Raw genomic sequence first — 17,895 nt, 5'->3', positions numbered from 1 at the left:
ATCACCTGCAACCTCTGACCATTCTGCTTCTGAAATTATTCTTTTGACCCCCTGCCCATGACTATGTTACCTCTAATCTTTAGCCTGTTTAATTATTCCTCATATTGCCACTGGTTATCATTCTAGAGCAAATTTTGTTCAGGTTGCACCATTCCCGAAAAGCCTATGGCCATCTACTGTCCACGGGGTGTGTATGTGGTGGGGGAGTCAATTTATATGGGATTTGAGGCCTTCCATAATCTTGCCCTGTTTACCACCAACAGGTTTAGCTCCTACTACACATTTTTTCACTTTAAAGCTGCAGTCCCCAGTGGACTATTTGTCATTCTAAGAACACTATGCCATTTCCTTAGCAATTCTTACCCCTTATTAAAGATTTTTATTTTCTATCTCATGATTCCTTTGACAGAATTGCCTATTTTCCTACCACCAACTCAGCACTAATTCTTAATGATATCAGTGGTTAGTTAGGAATGAATTATCACCTCTCCCTCAAAGGCCCTTTAAATGAGACATATTTTATTCTAATTTCTGTGCCCAGCATTTTTTTGGTGCATAGCTGGTGTTTAATCAATATTCATTTGTTGAATTTAATTCAATCAACTCTCACATTTTAATTCAACTCAAATATTGATATTATCTAGGAATATGAAAAAGATATACAACATAATGTGAAAAACTCTAGCGGAGTTACAAAGGTAGAAGATTGACCTTACCCCTCAAAAAATGCCAGAGTAGGAGAGAAATAACTATTAGACACAGTGATCCTTCACATACATCACCATTTCCTTTCCATAGTCCAACAAAATCAGCTTAAATTACACTCTTAATAAAATTACTCCCCTTTTAAAAAGATCACTTTAGGTGTAAGCAGGGAAAAAAGGCAAGTTAGTTTGGGTTAATCGAAGGTCTAATAAAGGAGGCCTTGTTGGAAACTTTTCCAAAACAGCAATTGGCCCCACAAATCAAGATAAAATGATTAGCTGAAAACTAAGACTAAAGTAAATGACCTGTAAATCTCCTTTCAGAAGTGTTTGTTATGATGTGACTATGCAGGATAAGTGCTTCAAAGAATGAGAAATGGTGCTGGCACCTACTCTGTTCACCTGTCAGTTCACCTGTCAGGGCTCAATTTCCCCATCTGTGAAATGAGGACATTTGATCAGTGCAATTGTTGTGAAAGTCAACTTTCCTGTTCAATAGCAGAAAGGGTTTGCTTTGTTTTATGGTGGAAGACAGGCGTAGGCTTAGCCCAATATACTTGCTTATTAGGCCCCTCGTAAGCCTGAGACAGCTTCCTAGAATTCCTCAGCTCTCTTAAACTGGTTTTGAAATACGTGATGAGAGGACTAAATTTTCTTCTACTAAGGTTTCTTCTAGCACCAATACTGAAATTAAAAAGCAACTCAATAATTTTAGTGTGTTTTAAAATTCAGTGTATTGCTACCAGGTGAATATCAATAAATAATTATAAACCACTTTGAACACATACTGGGAAATGGAACTGAAAGGAATATTATTTACTGCTATTATTTAAAATGTTCTAAATCAAGGACTGCCTAAAGAACATATTCAGGTTTGTAAAAAACAAGTCTTTTGGAGCTGCTATCAGATTTCAAATACAAGGTGGTAAACTTAGGGTTGGGGACTGCTAAGAGTAGGATGAATTTCCTTTATCTCACCAAAAAAACCCATAAACGATGGAAAGTGTCTATGAAGTAAAGTCTATTCTGGAGACCTGGTATTCAGAGTAAACACATTTTTTAAGAAAACATAGGCTCTATCAGAACTACAATAAGGAATAGATAGTATTAGACTGTAAATTCTTATGCCTTACATATAAATACCTACCTAGGACTACAATAATTTAAAACAATAAATATTAGTAGAAAGAAGGTAAACTTGATGTAAATTCTGTTTCAGGTTATAAGCAACCAAAAACAAGGGCCTATTTGCTTTTTATTAAACAAAATCTAACAGTCTGATATTAATGACTTATGTTTAATAATTTCTTTTATTAAAAATGATATTCATATATTTGCTAACTATCACTTTAAGATGACTGATATAAAATTTTTTACTTTATAGTTTCTTAGTGAAATAAATAAAAAAATTGTAAGTTATTAAAGGACAAAAATTTCTTTTTAGGGCCAGTTGTTTTTTCACTTTCAGAAGAGAATAAAGGGCCGGGCGTGGTGGCTCACTCCTGTAATCCTAGCCTAGGCGGGTGGATGAATTGTGCTCAGGAGTTCTAGACCAGCCTGAGCAAGAGTGAGATCCCCTCTCTACTAAAAAAATAGAAAGAAATTAGCCAAACAACTAAAAATATATAGAAAAAATTAGCCGGGCATGGTGGCGCATGCCTGTAGTCCCAGCTACTCGGGAGGCTGAGGCAGGAGGATTGCTTGAGCCCAGGAGTTTGAGGTTGTTGTGAGCTAGGCTGATGCCACGGCACTCACTCTAGCCCGGGCAACAGAGTGAGACTCTGTCTCAAAAAAAAAAAAAAAAAAGAAAAAATAAGAAGAGAATAAAGGAAACTGTACATGAAGCAAGGTAGAATGGTAACTAGTTCTCTACTTCCATAAATATCTGCTTTCGGAAAGTTCGATTACACTTAAGGGTGAAAACTTATTGACCAAATCCCCAGTCAGAAAACTAAAAAGAAAAATATGAAAAAGATTAATCCATAGATGACGAATTTCCTAAATTAGATTTATTTGTTTGGGATTTTACAGCATTTAAAGTAAAAGCCTAGCCTAGGTGATGTGGATAAGAACTCTTCTACTCTTGTGTTTTAATAATATTATCCCTTGAAAATCAAATATTTGCCAGTACAAATGATATTAACAACTGTACAAAAACTAACAAGATATATTCCTTTTTCTTCGAGTTAAAAGTTAATTCAAAGTTTTAATATATGGTATAGACCATTTAAAACCTTTATTTAACTGTATACTTTTTCTGAGTCTATTATTAGCCCATTATTAGTTGATGGCCCATCAAGAGTCTAATAAGAAGAATGTTTTTAATTTCCTGTCAACTTAGTAAAATTTATTTTGAACATATTCTTGGATCTCTTACTTTTTCAATTTTTTTTTCAGTTTTTATAAGTGAATCTCAAGCATATTATTTTACAATGTAATAGCAAATTAGTTTAACCAATAAACTAATTAAAGAGTCAGCTGTAAGAACAAAGTAAATATCTCTCACATATTAAGGTGTTTTTTCTATAGTTACTTTCCAGGGTATTTCCTCTTACAGATAAAATCTATATTAAACTAATGAGAAGCTAAGTAGATTAGAACTGATTAGAGAAAAATGAAGAAAGTGGGTGTTAAAAGTTAAACAAAGTTCTTCTAGTACAACTGGAACAGAATATCATAAAATGTCTTAAGTTACCAGATATGTATTTGTGCTATTTTTCTAATTTTGCTCTAAGAAGATACATCTTTATAATGGCAACAAATCAGACAAAAGCCAACTGACCTTTAAAAGTAGTTAATAATTTGGTTTAGAAAAAAATCTCAGAACATTAGATTTCACTGGAAGGAAGCTTAAAGATTATTTAGTATAACTGTCATTTTATAGATGAGGAAATTGAGGCCTGGAAACGTTAAATAAATTTTGGGAGATTACATAGCTTTATTAGTAGCAAATCCTAAACTAGAATCCCAGTTCAATGATCTTTACATTTTCAACTAATGTTAAATAAGATTTAAAAAACAAAAAACAATTCACCTCAATCCAATTTGTAAGCCAGTAACACTCTGGATCTGTATTTTCCACTGTGAAGAGAACATTTCCTCTGGGAATGACAGAGCCCTCAGGAACAGCTTTTATTTCTATTGGAAGATGTCCATCATATTTCTGGGAGGAGAAAATAAATTTATTCATTTAACAGATGATACTCAATTATCTGTTCTATTAAGGTTCTTTACATTTTACAGAAGCTAAATTTATTGTCATAGAAATTGCAATTACAGATGTTATAATGTTAGTAGTCTAGTCAGAATATCCTTATCCTTTTAAAATAAAATTAGTTAAAATTATTAACAACTTAGGCACTGATATTAATTTTTAAATTTAATGCTGTCAAGTGTTTCTGCTAATATCTACCACTAGAAGAGGTACAAAATTCCAAATTGATCACAACAATAAAGCTGTTGTTTCCCTGCTCTTTCAGAAAAAAAGAAAGGATGAGTTTAATCCAACATATGTATTCAAAGTTTTCTAAGAATACTACCTTTCTTCTAAATTGGCCATTTTCATAAAAGAAAGGCTAAAGACTGAAAGGTAAAATAAGGGATTGCTATTAAAGAACAAAAGAAAAGAGAGAGGAGAGAGAAGGAAATTCCTGCAGAAGAACCCTAAAAAGGTTCCCTCAATTCTGGGAGTAAACCTGAAACCATTTTATAGGCCAAGCACAGAACCTTAGCAATCAACACCCAAGTCTAACTTAACTGACTTCTTACTAATGCAACAATTTTTTCCAAAATTAGGCTGAGGGTTATTTGCTACATGGTAAGCTACTACATATTTACCTGTACCTCCTCCCACTTTCAAAGCTAAAAGTTGTGGCTAACTTTTTGTTAGGAAGGCAAGTTGTTTCAGAAATCCTAATATTATAGTTTATTTATATGATTTGGGACAAGGTAATTAAATAAAAGAAAATTACTGAGAAGCACTGGAGGCATCATAATATAGCAAAAAAAACCACTGCCTTACAAATCCTGGCTTGGACTTCAAAGCAGCTGAGAGACCTTGGACAAGTTACTTGGCATTTCTAGGTCTCAGATTATACGTCTGTAAAATGGGGTTAGATAAGATTATCTTTAGAGAACCTATAATTCCCTAAGATTTTGTGATCATAATCAAACGACATACAACCTTGGTTGCTAGAATTATAGTAATAAACATAGCATCAAACTTATCTTATTAGTGTTTATCCTCATAACAAACTTCACAAAAAAGAAATGGGGTAAGTACCAGAGTTAGCCCACAGATTTTACTGATCTTACGTAAAACATGGGACAAGTGTAGCACAGAGTGCTTACCTTTTTTTAAGATCTGTAATTACCAAATAGTAAAACTCAGTATTATAACATGGACATGAAAGTTAAAGTATTTCTAATTATTTTGTGTTCGATGGCCTGTACAATGTTCGTTTGTGAGATTTAAAGACTTTCGTTTGTGAGATTTAAATTAACAATTAACATCATGAGCTGCCAATAGATTCCATTCCCATCTGATCTTTGTAATAAAGAAAACCACCAGAGGACGTTCAACTCTTACAATTCAATTACCACGTCTCTGAGTGCCCAGAAGTTTAAGCAATGAATCCAAACATACTAGGTATGCATATTATAATACAACAAAGAATAAAAATCAACTTTATGAATCTGCACCAAACCATTCTAACTATTCGGTCAGAGAAATTTCCCAGAATTACTGGGATAGACTCTGAGCATCTATTTTCACAGTTAAGGAAAAGATCTACATTTAGAAATTGTCAAATTACCATGCCCTTTCTTAATTATAGTGTATTTTCAAGAATGGATTAAATTATCTTTCTGAAAAATGCTAGTTATTTAAATTATAATTGATTTAATTACTTAGACTGGATGTTGATTTTATATGCTAATGATTTACCACTGGTGGGGAGAAGAAATCAAATGTTACCCTTGACTTTTCACAAGCATGTCCAAAATAGCCATTTTATTCAGATTACAAGCAAAAAAGAATTGTAATGATAGTATAATCTTCTATTCAAATTCCTTTGCAAGACATTTTCAACTAAAAGCAAAACCAAGATAGATGAAAACATGAAACCATCTTTTACCTCAAGAATGTAGTTCCATCCCTTTTCATTAAAGACATCATCTTGGAAATGTTCTTTGTAGACCTCTTTGGCTTCCTGGATTTTCTCTTTGGTCACTACTTTACCTAAAAGAATGTACATGTCCTGTTTACATTTCTAAAGGCATTCTGTAAGTTGCTGAATTGTCATAGAATTAACATTTTTAGTTATTTCACCCATTCTGTGGATTAAAAAAATAACTGAGAGGTTACTTACATGATTCACCCAGAGTCAATAGCAGAATCAGAAAAAGAATTTGTATTTCAACCACTCACTCTAAGCATAAATGTTATTTCTAAAGCAGATGTATAAATAGAAAAAATTACTTGTATAATTTTTAAAATCACGATAAATTTCTAAAAAATATCTTTTCTATCTCAATTAATTTAGATACTCTTCAAATATGAGATGACTCAAAAGCTTCTTATATCCAGGTGAACTGTCTCACTTTATGCATAAAGAATGTGATCTCTTCAGGGCTGGTAAGCCAGTAATTTTCACAATTACTAAATTTTTGCCCCCCAAAAACATTTTTAGTTAACTTTTCTCATCTGTGAGGAAAACAGTAGAGTACCACTTACAGGATGGTTGTGAGAGCTATGTAAGACTTATGAACCACTTACAAATAATGGTGGCCTAGCATAGGCAATCAATGAATTTTAGTTATAATTAATAATAAATAATATTTTACAGAGTTTTTAAGCTGTAGAACTAAAAGTGTGCCATCAGTCTTTGTTACCTTTATAGAAGACAAATAGTAAATTTATTTAAAATATCTTCGGGATTCTTGCCACAACTAAGTACCTTTTGGTATCTAGCTAAGTTTTCTTTTTCAATAATTTAACATTATCTGAATGGTCTGATCTTAAAATAGCCAAGATCGTAGAAAAAGGATATCATTTGCACAGAATTCAACTTAATCTATATTCAATTCTGAGATTATTTTTATTTCAAAAGGTAGAGATAAAACATTCCAAGATATATAGATGTTTGGTAACGGTTTTCCCCCTAGAAACACCATTACAAAATAGTATGGAAATGGACTTCCGAATTAAAAAGCACAGAAATTATTTTGGGGATTTTTCCGTTGTAATATGCCTTTGAAACTAAGTCCACAGACATAGGTAGTTTTAAAAATTAGGTCTTTAAGGTAGAACCGACTATTGTAAAACTATTCTAATTATAATTGCTACCATAATTCAAAATGAGTTTCCAGGTCAATAACAAATCTTTTACTTTGAATTAATGACTAAAATCTATTAACAAACCATATTAACCTCCAAAAATTACTGACTTTTCTAAACTTATCAGTTTCAGAAAACCTTTCTCATACTTAGAACATCAAGCATACATACACCGAATTATAAGATTTAATGCATTCAAATTAACAGATTAAAAAAAATTCCAAAAGACTCCTAAAGTAGTTAAAGAAATTAAATAAATATCAAAATTAGACTATTTGAAAACTTACTTCAAATAACACTATAGGAAAAAATTATGACGTATTACATAAAAGCAGTGTTTTAAACATACTAGGAAAAGCAATACCTTTTAAGTACTTATTAAGAATGTACTGCAACCCATAAAATACTGTTTCCTCGTATTTCACCTTCCTTAGTTTGGAGTTTTCTGTCTTCTTTTCACGGCATTCGAAGTAGGAATAAACTTTGCTTGTGTTGGGTGGGTATTGTTTGTAGTGAGTAACCTGCATAAAGAAAAATACTTTAGTTAGAAAATACTAGAAGAGTAGACTATAAATCATAACAGAAAAAGGCTCAAAATTTCTTTAAAAATCAAAGAAACTATACTTCTTATTTGCTATTCATTAGCTTTTTTTCCTGGCTATATAGAATAAAAAATAAGTATCCTACTTATTAAGATATTTTAGTACTTCAGTATCTTGAAATCAAAACCACAGGAAAGTGTTAAATTTTACCAACGAACTAAACTTAAGAACAAGGCCTCTCTAAGCTGGAAAAGTATTTCATTTGGTCTTGGGGAATAACCCTTCGTTCAGGGGAAGAGAGAAGCAGCTGCATACACACAATATAAAACAATGAACTGAAAGGCAGCAGAATTTGGTAACGTTACTATTTAAATGTGGTATGTTCCATAAGTTAATAGTCAATGACTTCTCACAACTACGTTTTTATTTGTACAATGGGATACTGAGAATGATCACTTTTAGCCTTCATAGCGACACTATGAAAACCTGGATAAAAGCAAAAGCAGCCAAAAAAAATCCTGTTTCATAACCTTTCTTTTTCTCAGATCACCTCCTAATTGGAAAAGAAATTCCTATATAATGAAACATCAAATCCTTATGAATTTAAAAATATGAAGAAGTCTTAGCACAAATTTCTATTCCATGAACTTGGGTAAGGGTCACTATTAAAAATTTATCTGCTTTTGCTTTAAGGAAAAAAAATGAGTATTTGTTATAATTTGAATTTTTATCACTGTTTTAACCATACAAAAACATTTTGCCAATAAAAAAATAACTGAAAGAATAATGTGTGTTTGCCCAGTTGAAGGAGTAGAAATACTAATGCCTTAAAGTTTAAGGTATAGGGTGAATCATGGCAATGGTGGAATAAATCTTCGCAGACCAAGTTTCATGGGTGACCACTGTGAACATAAACCATTTTTTCTGTTTAGTTCTGATCTCAAGTTTAGAAAAGCCAACATTTTCTTTGTTTGGCTGCACAATCACAATCTCAGTGAAACTTGGCTCTGTCCTAAAGAATCTTTGTAGCTTAGCACAAGAATTCTAAGATGACTATATTTCCACTGACACTTCTGAATGAACGTCCTCTGTTTCCTTGCCAATGGAAGCCTGCTTACAACTCTATCAAAGTAGCCCCTATTGCTGCGTACAGGCAACCTTGTAGGTAAATTTTTGGAGTAACATGTGATCTGAGATCCTAAGCCAGGCAGGAGACTTGGAGCTTTCTGTTTTGCTCAGGTACAACAAATATACTATTAATAAAAGGTATAGGGGAGGACTCATCAAAACCTAGAGATGGACATCAGGGCTTTTAAGGTGAGACCCCCGGGACTGATTATCACTATAAGTTTAAGAAGAGTTAAGTAGTAGCTAAGTAAAATAGCTAATACAGAATCCACAGCAATTAACTTTATTGGTCAATTCACTAAAATGCAAAAGCAATATAAATATATTTATGAATGATACTCTAGTAATAAATATATGATCATTACTTCAACTACTTAAAAAATTGATTAGAAAGACACCTCCCCCTAAAAATATCTAAGATGTATGTAAAAAGGAAAATGTAAATAACTCCTTCAGTGGGACTAAGTAATGAGGCAGAAGAAAAGTCACACGTGAAGTAAAATTTGAAAAAAAAAAAAGGTCTGGATCACATAGCACAAATTTATGAAGGTCTGATTCATAGTCGTGTTTCTCAATAGTTTGACTTTCTTTACAGTTTCAGATACTTAAGGGTGCATCACATTTACTTCTCCTATATCAGATTTAAATGTATTAGAAGACAAATTAATTACTTTTCTCTTCTGAGAAGACCAAGCAGTCAAAAGCTGAACTATTTAACTCCACTTTGGTCTAAAAATACACTAAACATTTTCTAGCATACAAATACAATTCTAGTTCTGGACAATAATTAAATATGTTTATAATTTTAACGCCTTACTTCAGCTATGTTCTTTAATTATACTACTTTAAAACCTACCTTTGCATAAGTATTTAGAATGCCTCCTCTGAAAACAAGTATCACTTAAAATACAAAATTGTCTAGGCTGCCTATTAGAAACAAAGTATGACTTCCAAAATCTTTTTTGGATAAACTTAAGAGAAATGTTTTAGAATATAGCTAAAGAATCTAAGTTGTCTAGGCAAACTCACAGGTAATTAACCACGAAACAATTTACCATTATTGATCACCTACTAACACCCAACAAGTTTAAAGAAGAATACAGAGCATGTTCAGATCTATTCATATAGACAAATACACATTGTTTTATAATGGGAAAAAATTTTAAAGCAGAATTATAGATTTACAACAATTCTAGTTTTGCTAGTTTACTGTCCTCTTCATTTTACTTTCTGCTAAACTGGTCATTCTGAACCTTCATGAGAAAATGGGATGAGATAGCATAGATTAAAATCAACCATTATTTTATAAACAGTTCATTCATTCACAAATACACACTCTGTATCTATTATGTATCAGGCACTGTTTCAGATGCTGAGGGTGAGAAAGTAAAACAGACTGACATGGTCCCTATTCTCATAGGGCTAATGAGAGCTAACGAGGGAAGAGAAAAATAATATATAAACAAAATAATTTCAGATCAAGAAGGATGCTACGGAAAATTAAGAGAATGATGAGCTACAGTGGGCCTAGGAGACTACTTTAAATGGGGGGCCAGGAAGACTTCTCTCAGGTGACATATGAGCAGGACCAAAATGACAAGGAGACAGGGAATGCTTTGGCATAAGGGACAGAACAGAAGGAAGGCCAGGTTGGTTGGTGCTCAGACTATGGGGGAAGGAGGGGAGGGGTACATGGTAAGGTGAGAGGTAGGCAGGGATAAGAGCTTGCTTACAAGCTACCACAAGGAACTTGGATTTTATATCAAGTGCAATTGGAAGCCATCATGCTTTAAGCTGGGGTGAATAAGATCTGATTCACATTTTAAGAAGATCAGCCTGGTGGTGGGTAGAGAATGTATTACCGGGGGACCAGTGTGGAAGCAGGAGTTAAGAGGCCACTGTCAAAGACCAGGTAGGATGAGATAACTGGTCCAGTATTTTTGGAGGTAAAGCAGAAGTAGGCTGATGGACTGGATGTGGGAGATAATGATGGGGAAGAATTAAGACTAACTCCCAAACTTTTGGCTTAAGCAACTGGGTTAATAATGGTGCCATTTATTGAGATGGGACTTTTTTATTCTTGTGGAAGGAATGGGTAGGGAAATCAAGATCTTAAGTTTAAATGTTAAGTACTACTAACAGTTTCCAGTATTCAAAATTAAAGTGAACTATGAAAAGGAAGCTCTTAAATCATGTTAACTATAGCACTGCTTTGACTTTTATCACTAGAGAAAATGGTTCTATGATAAATATAAAATTATTCACCAGATGTGGACAAAACAGAAAATATCTGATAATATCTCAGCAAACCTTCCCACTGAAAATGTTTCCTAAAGGGGCATGGTCCTCTTGCTGCCTGAACATAAATACATGTGTTGTAAAGAACACATGCACAAAGAAAAATGTAGTCCCTTTAACAGAATATAATTTCACAGTTATGTGATTGATTTACTTCATGAAAAGATAAGTTCCTAAAAATTATTATATACTAGGTAATAACAACTGGTCTTACTTTAATGCCTAGAACAAAAAGGTTCTAGCCCTAAGTTTGTAACAAGGGGCATCTTTTTCCATTATGGAGTGCTGTCCAAGCAATTCCATCAAAAAACCACTCCCAAGGCTAAAAATCCTTGCTCCAGTGTGACAGTTAAAAAAAAAAAAATGTATGAGGCATGTTTAAGTTGAAGAGAATCTTTCTGGAAAAGTCTATTTTTCTAGATGCTTCTCTAGATGCCCCACAGGGTTGATATGATGTCTTTCCAAGATCTTTTCCCACCCACAATGGGATCACATGACCAAAGGCAACTACTACTAACCTACTTTTTCAGTTTTACTTTTATTTTTAACTGCTAAGAAATGATCATAAACCAACATTTTATATATGAGAATGTGTATATAAGAGTACATGGGGTAACATATTCAAGGTCACAGGGCAGGTCATGTTACCTATAATATCTAAGGGTAATCAGAAGAGGATCCACTCAGCCCTACACTGGCTAAGACTTTTTGCTTCTTCAAAGCTAGAAGATTTGTGCTAGAAATGGCAAAAATCATAAATGATTCTTTCTTCTTTTCAGTATTATCTAAGATTTCTCAAGCCCTGGAAATCCGTCTGTTGTTCCAGAAAATAATTCACTGCTATTTGGCTTTGAAGCAATAATCACTCAAAAATATGGCTTAGGGATTTTTGGATTATATTGTTTTGGAGAGGGTGAGAGATTACACAACCACCCATAATCACATTGCCTCTTCCCTTAAACCTCCTGGCATATAGTTTCTAAAAACTTCTACCTCTCTTGCCACACTTTCAAATCACAGTCCATTAACTCACAATGAGAAGAATACCATCTTATTTATTACTGACCTAAATTAATCTTCCCATAAAATATATTCATGATTCATAAGATTTACTTTCTGTTGTACAAGTTTTCCCTATAATTTATAATATAAAACTTACTGGAAAATCAAAATATATGGAAAATGTCACATACATCTTTAAGGATGCATCCTAAGATTTGTAGGTAGTCTCTGGGTACAAATTGCAGCAGTACCCCACTTCTCACAAGGCTCAGGCTGCCTTGGGAGCCACTGCAACTATACTGAGTGTCTGTTCAGAAGTAGTGAAAGACATGCAACTATGAAAAATAGGAACAGCTCAGAGAAGACACTGGGAAGTCCCAGGCAGTACTAACTTGTCCATATCATGATGATGCTCATCTATCCCCCAGTCTTTTCCTCAAAAGCCCAAACTTCCTAGAAGATTTGTTATTATGCTAATGAGGAAGCAAAATTTTCTTTTTTAACAAATCTGCTTTAAATGACTAATTACCATATATAAATTACACAGATCTTTGAAACTTTTAAAAATCAATTTTCTTCCATGCTGGATTTTAAGATCTACTAATCTTTGCCTTCTTTTATAATACCCAGTAGGTCTCCAGTATTGATTAAATGAATGGTTGAAAATATGCTGAGTTCTGAATGACCAGCTTACAAATCTACACTGGACAGCACACTCCATAACTAATGTGTAATGCAGTTTAAACTGTAAATTGCTTACGGATTACTTTTGTGCACCCTATGTCTTTTCCAATTGCAGCACAATCGACACCTTCCATTAATTTGCTATAGGTAAAATGTCTAAAAATGTTATTTTTTCTCTACTGCAGTTTGTTACAAACAATATCTACGTAGAAGGTAAAGGAACAGAAAAGCATCTTTTAATGATCCAGTTACTTGGGAACTAATCAATGGCTATTCCAGAGGTAAGTGAAAAAACAACCTGTTTCCTTTACAAAAAAAGTTTCAAATGCATCTTTCCCTAGCTGGCTTAGCACAATGTAAATACAACCCATTAGATAATTTTGCCTTATGTTGAAAAATATAAATGATTAACACATAAGATTAAGTGGACTCTTTATTTGTAACAAGAACCCAGGATGAAAATGGAAGAAAGAACCACTTCTGCCTGTGTTCTTAATTCCTATTATGTTTAATAATGAGGTTACAGAAATGCATATATATTTCAAATGCTTCTCCTTTGGTCCAAATTGTTCTGGACTCTCTTGAGAGGATACAAGTAAAAACAAAATTCCCACATGTTGTCATGTGCTTGGCCACCATATCACCTACTTGCAAAAAAACTTTTTGTAGTGCTTAGGTAATCAGTTATTCTTCCTTCAGTTTCAGAAAGAAGAAATCAACAGTATTTTGCTCTCTTCATCAACATATCTAAAAACCATTAGTTCCCATTTTTAATTGGCCAATAATTTGTAAGCACAGATAAGGATATGTAACATTCTTATATAATTTCTAAATAAAACTTTCATTATTTCTAACCTCAAGATTATCATTTTTTCTCTCTTCTTCACCTAAGAAGATAAAAAGACAAAAAGGAAAAATAGGCCATAAGGACCACTAAAAATGTAAGGAAAATGAAACTTAAAGACTAAATGTGACTGTAGAATACACAATCTATTTTAGTGTACTGCTGTAAGCCATTGGTATAAAACATATCAACCTGACTGAATCCTCTTGAGAGGATTTTTGGAGGAAAAAAAATGGAAAATCTTACTAAGATGAAATCCTCTGAAAAGGTTTCATATTAGAAAAGGGATGAAATACAGCATCCTGACTTGAAAATGGATAGGAATAAACTTTATTAAATGGGTGCAAATTCTAATAGCACAGTTAAGCATGCCTTGCTGGGAGATTAGAAAACTTCAAGGTAATTCACTATTCTAACTTAGAGCATCTCAGAAAACTGATGTTAAAGCAACTCATGTATAGTTTGTTAGAGGAACTGCAAGCTAAAGGAAGTTGTACTCTTTTTTGTTTTTAAAATTTAGACTAATCAACCTCCATTTATATTTTCCATTTGCAATTTAATCATTTCATAAGCTAATACTAAAAAACACCTAAAAATTATCTTAAAGATTTAGTTAAGAAAAAAATTCTACAGGACTATGAATGAGACCATTCTAAAATCACTATAAAGATACTGAAAACACTGACTTCTAAGAGAACACAGGAGGCTTTAGGGCCAAGTAAAGGACCATAATTAAGGTACTATCAAGTACACTTAATATCATCAAGGACCACACTTGATATTATTAAGATCTCGCAATACTGTAGACTTCTACTTTAAAATTCCATTGAAAGACCGCTGGTTGATGAATGTTGGCTCAATTTAAATGACAACCCATCTAAGTAGCACAGGTAGGATCTTAAGCCAACTGGAAAGAAACAGACAAAATAGAATTTAAGTAAAAAGAGATTCTCTGAAATACTTTTTCGGAATATTTAAGGAAGGTTAAAACAAACAAACAAAAAAAGCAAAGACTCCAAAGCAAAACCCAAACCATAATAGTACTATGTTTAACCACTAGACTCCAAACCACCATGTTGCTCAAGTAAAAACTAAGTTTACTTCACTTAAGTGGGGTTTCTGGTCTGACATTTCATATTTTGAGTGTCTTGACCAACAAAACTTAGCAGAGTAGTCCAGTTTATGTCCTATAATTTGTAACTAGGGGAAAGGACATTTACTAGATTTTCCTCTAATTATTCTTCACTTTATTAATGTGTTTCAAATAAAATTAATGTGGCAGCTACACGTGCAAGTGTTCAATAGGCACATTAACACAATGTTGTGCCATGTCCCCCTCTACAAGTTTTCTGGAATTAAATCTACAGTTCCTATAATTTCTCGTGTTTCACTTTCCTTTTCACAGAAATCCCGGAGTGAGCATACAGGAGTAAGAGCAGACTGGCCTCTGCAACAAGGGTAAGGAGCACGAGCGATCGCCAGGCGCGAAGGAGTTTGACACTGAGCCCAGTGGAGTAGGACGGCAGAACCCAGCACTATTGCCGGGGGCAGACGGGCGTCCTCCACCCGGGCCGCAGGCAGGGGAGCCCTGCGGCTCCGCCGCCTCTACCAGGACTTCTCCCACCTCTTCCTCTCGAAGGGACGTACCTGCCTGCGAGGGGCGAGCGCGCCGGACGCAGCTCGGCGGCGGGGAAAACCCCGCTCCCTCTCTCCAGCGCCGTGCCCGGGGGCCGTTACCTAACTGGTCCGGTCTTCCAGCCCCCGGCCAAGAGGCCGCGCTCCCGGCGAGGGCATGCGCTCAGCCGGCGAAGCCTAAGCCCCGAAGCCGGCTCCCGCCCGCCTCGGCCCCCCGCCGCGTCCCTGCAGCCACTCAACCCGGCCCCGCCTCCTGTCGTCCATCCCTCCATCCCTCCTCCACCCACCTCTTCCCCACTGCGGCGCCAGCTTCACCTGCCCGGCCCCGCCGCCGCCGCCCGTGCCTTGCCCGCGGGCCGCCCCGCGCCAGGACCCCAGACCCGGCCGCCCCCTGGCCCCAGCCTCGGGCTCGTCCCCAACGCGCCCCCCTTCTCCGTCACCTGCCCCCGCCCCGGGCTCTACCTTGTAGGAGTCGGTGGCCAGGAGGATGTTGAACTCGGCTTCTGCCGCAGCATTCATCTCGGGCCAAAGTGCAGGGGCCGCGCGCCCGAGCTCCCCGGCGCGGCTGAGAGCAAGGAGAAAAATGAGCTCCACCGCGCTCCGTTGCTTAAGTCACCGCTCGGTCGGAGGAAGGGGGGCGAGGAGGGGGGCAACGGAGCGGGGGGAGGGGTCAAGAGAGGGCGGGCCTGGGAGCCGTGACGCGGCGCGGGCGGCGGCGGAGGCAGCTCGCGTGCTCGCAGCTCGGGAGCTCGGGCGGCCTCCCCACCTCGGATCCCCCGCCCTCACGCCATCGCCGCGGCGGGACGCGAAGGGGCGGGGTGCGGCCGCGCGTGCGCAGCGCGCGGGGGGCGGGGCGGGGCGGACGTGAGGCACGCGCTCTGCCTCGCAGACGCCGGCCGGGGACGCCGCAGGCTGCGGGGCCGCCCCGCCGCGTGACCCCGAGTCCGCCTGGGTTTCATTTCCCGGACCGGCGCGGAGGGGCGGGGCCTGGGGGCTTTCCCAGCCTCGTCCCTCCTGCGCGGAGCCGGTTCGCCAGTCCCGCCCGGGAACTTTACGTCCTGCCAGTCCTGGCCCGTTTCCTCAGTCCGCCTGAAGTCACGCCACCCGGCTGGGGGCCGGGGAGCCTCCCACTGCCTAGCTCCCCGGCCCCCAGCGCGCAGTTACTCACCTTTGTCTCCATCCCTCTCGTCCCTCCTGATCCTCACCCTCTCTTTAAAATCCGAGGCGCTGCGGGGAGGGATGGGGTCTGGGGGCCCCTTTAGTCTGGCGCATCGACTCCGCTCTCCTCGGCGCTCTATGGCTGAGCTCTGTGATCCTTTGAGAGATGTTTTGACTTTCCCGGAGAAAACAGCCTGCGTTGAAACGCGAGGGTTGAATTCAGTCCTCATGGATAACGAGGGGACAGGACATACTTGACTCTAATATTGCCGGGAAGTAAAAGGCGACGGGCCAAGTCTTTGACAGGATGCGGAAACTGACTTCTCATCGTTACAGTCTTTAAATCCCGGGAAACGAGTTGGCAACCTGCAAACAGAGAAATGAAATGACGTTTAATGACTTCACCCAAATACAGACCGTTCCGAGAAAGACTTGCGCAGTTCTCATGCATGGTTGCGTTTTTGCATGAAACTAACATTCCGTTTGTCTGCGTGTTCAGTAGCTGTTTTTTTTAATTTTATAATTTAGGTTTTGTAGGGCACAAGTAGCCAGGAAAAAGCACTTTAATGAAAACTAGGACAGGACATTTATAGACCGTCCTTCGAGTGATTAGAAATGTCTCATTTTACCTGGGGGCGATGTTGATGGTGGTGGTAGTGGAACTCGTGAATTGAGAGATTGATTTCAAGGAAGCTGGAAGCATGGCTGGGACTTTACATAAAAGCAACTTTGGTCCAGACTATGTCTTGAAGTCAGTTCCTGTGCTTGACAATCGCCTCCATCTATAGTAGAGAGGCTACCCCCAGGGGCTCACCGTGTAGTAAATACTACTAATACATTTACAATTATTTTCAGCAATGAGGTTAGAAACAAGACGGTTTGTTTTTTGGTCTCCTGTGTTTACTGGGGGAAATTATTTTTTAAAACATTTGAATAATTAAATTGTTTTTAAAATATTTGATTTTGGGAAATTTTATATTAGTTCAAGCAGTGCAATTCACAGAAGGAAAAAGATCCTTTTTGCCCCTCTTAATTTGGTGCTTTTTCCTTCATTCATTTAAAATTTACATAACCTACTTTACTTACATGACAGATTTTTACTTGCTTAGCTTCTTGGAATCCATGTATCTATAACTGACCATTGTTCTATGCTGCTTTATGCAGGAAAAAAAACATAGGATTCTGATTACAAAGTGGGCTTTGTTTATGGTAGCATTTTTTTTAAGAAGCAAAATTTGATCTTGCAATCTGAGTTGAATTTGCAGTTTTAAAGTAAAAAGCGTTTATATCAGTGCAAGTAAAAAATGTTAATATTGTATTGACATTGTTTGGTAAATGCAGAAATGAGGCCTGCACATATATTGACCTCAGTACTCACAGCAGTCTCCAGAAGAAAAGATGACAATGAAGTCATGTTACCAAGAGAAAAATCACCATTTACCTAAGATAGAATTAGGCACATTCTCTATGTAACTACAGGTTTAAGCTCAACCAATTTTGAATTAATTGGGGGTTTAGAACTATGAAATTATCACCAAATACAAAGCCAACATTTCATTTTGA

General features: G+C 36.8%; 1 protein-coding gene across 1 annotated transcript in view; it reads right to left on the bottom strand.

Moving 5' to 3' along the window:
- NAMPT (nicotinamide phosphoribosyltransferase) overlaps window positions 1–16,002 on the bottom strand; it is a 40,003-nt gene extending 24,001 nt beyond the window's left edge. Inside the window, exons 1-4 of the mRNA XM_045565463.1 lie at window positions 15,637–16,002; window positions 7,406–7,562; window positions 5,840–5,943; window positions 3,739–3,867 (exon numbers count right to left, since the gene is read on the bottom strand). Coding sequence (XP_045421419.1) covers window positions 3,739–3,867; window positions 5,840–5,943; window positions 7,406–7,562; window positions 15,637–15,693 — 447 coding nt within the window. The 5' untranslated portion in view covers window positions 15,694–16,002. The remainder of the gene's footprint in view (window positions 1–3,738; window positions 3,868–5,839; window positions 5,944–7,405; window positions 7,563–15,636) is intronic.
- Window positions 16,003–17,895: the final 1,893 nt, after the last annotated feature.

Source organism: Lemur catta, chromosome 11 (assembly GCF_020740605.2).
Source record: "Lemur catta isolate mLemCat1 chromosome 11, mLemCat1.pri, whole genome shotgun sequence".
NCBI lineage: Eukaryota > Metazoa > Chordata > Mammalia > Primates > Lemuridae > Lemur > Lemur catta.
Note: the sequence above shows the minus strand (reverse complement) of the source record. Positions and strands in the feature narration are given on the sequence as shown.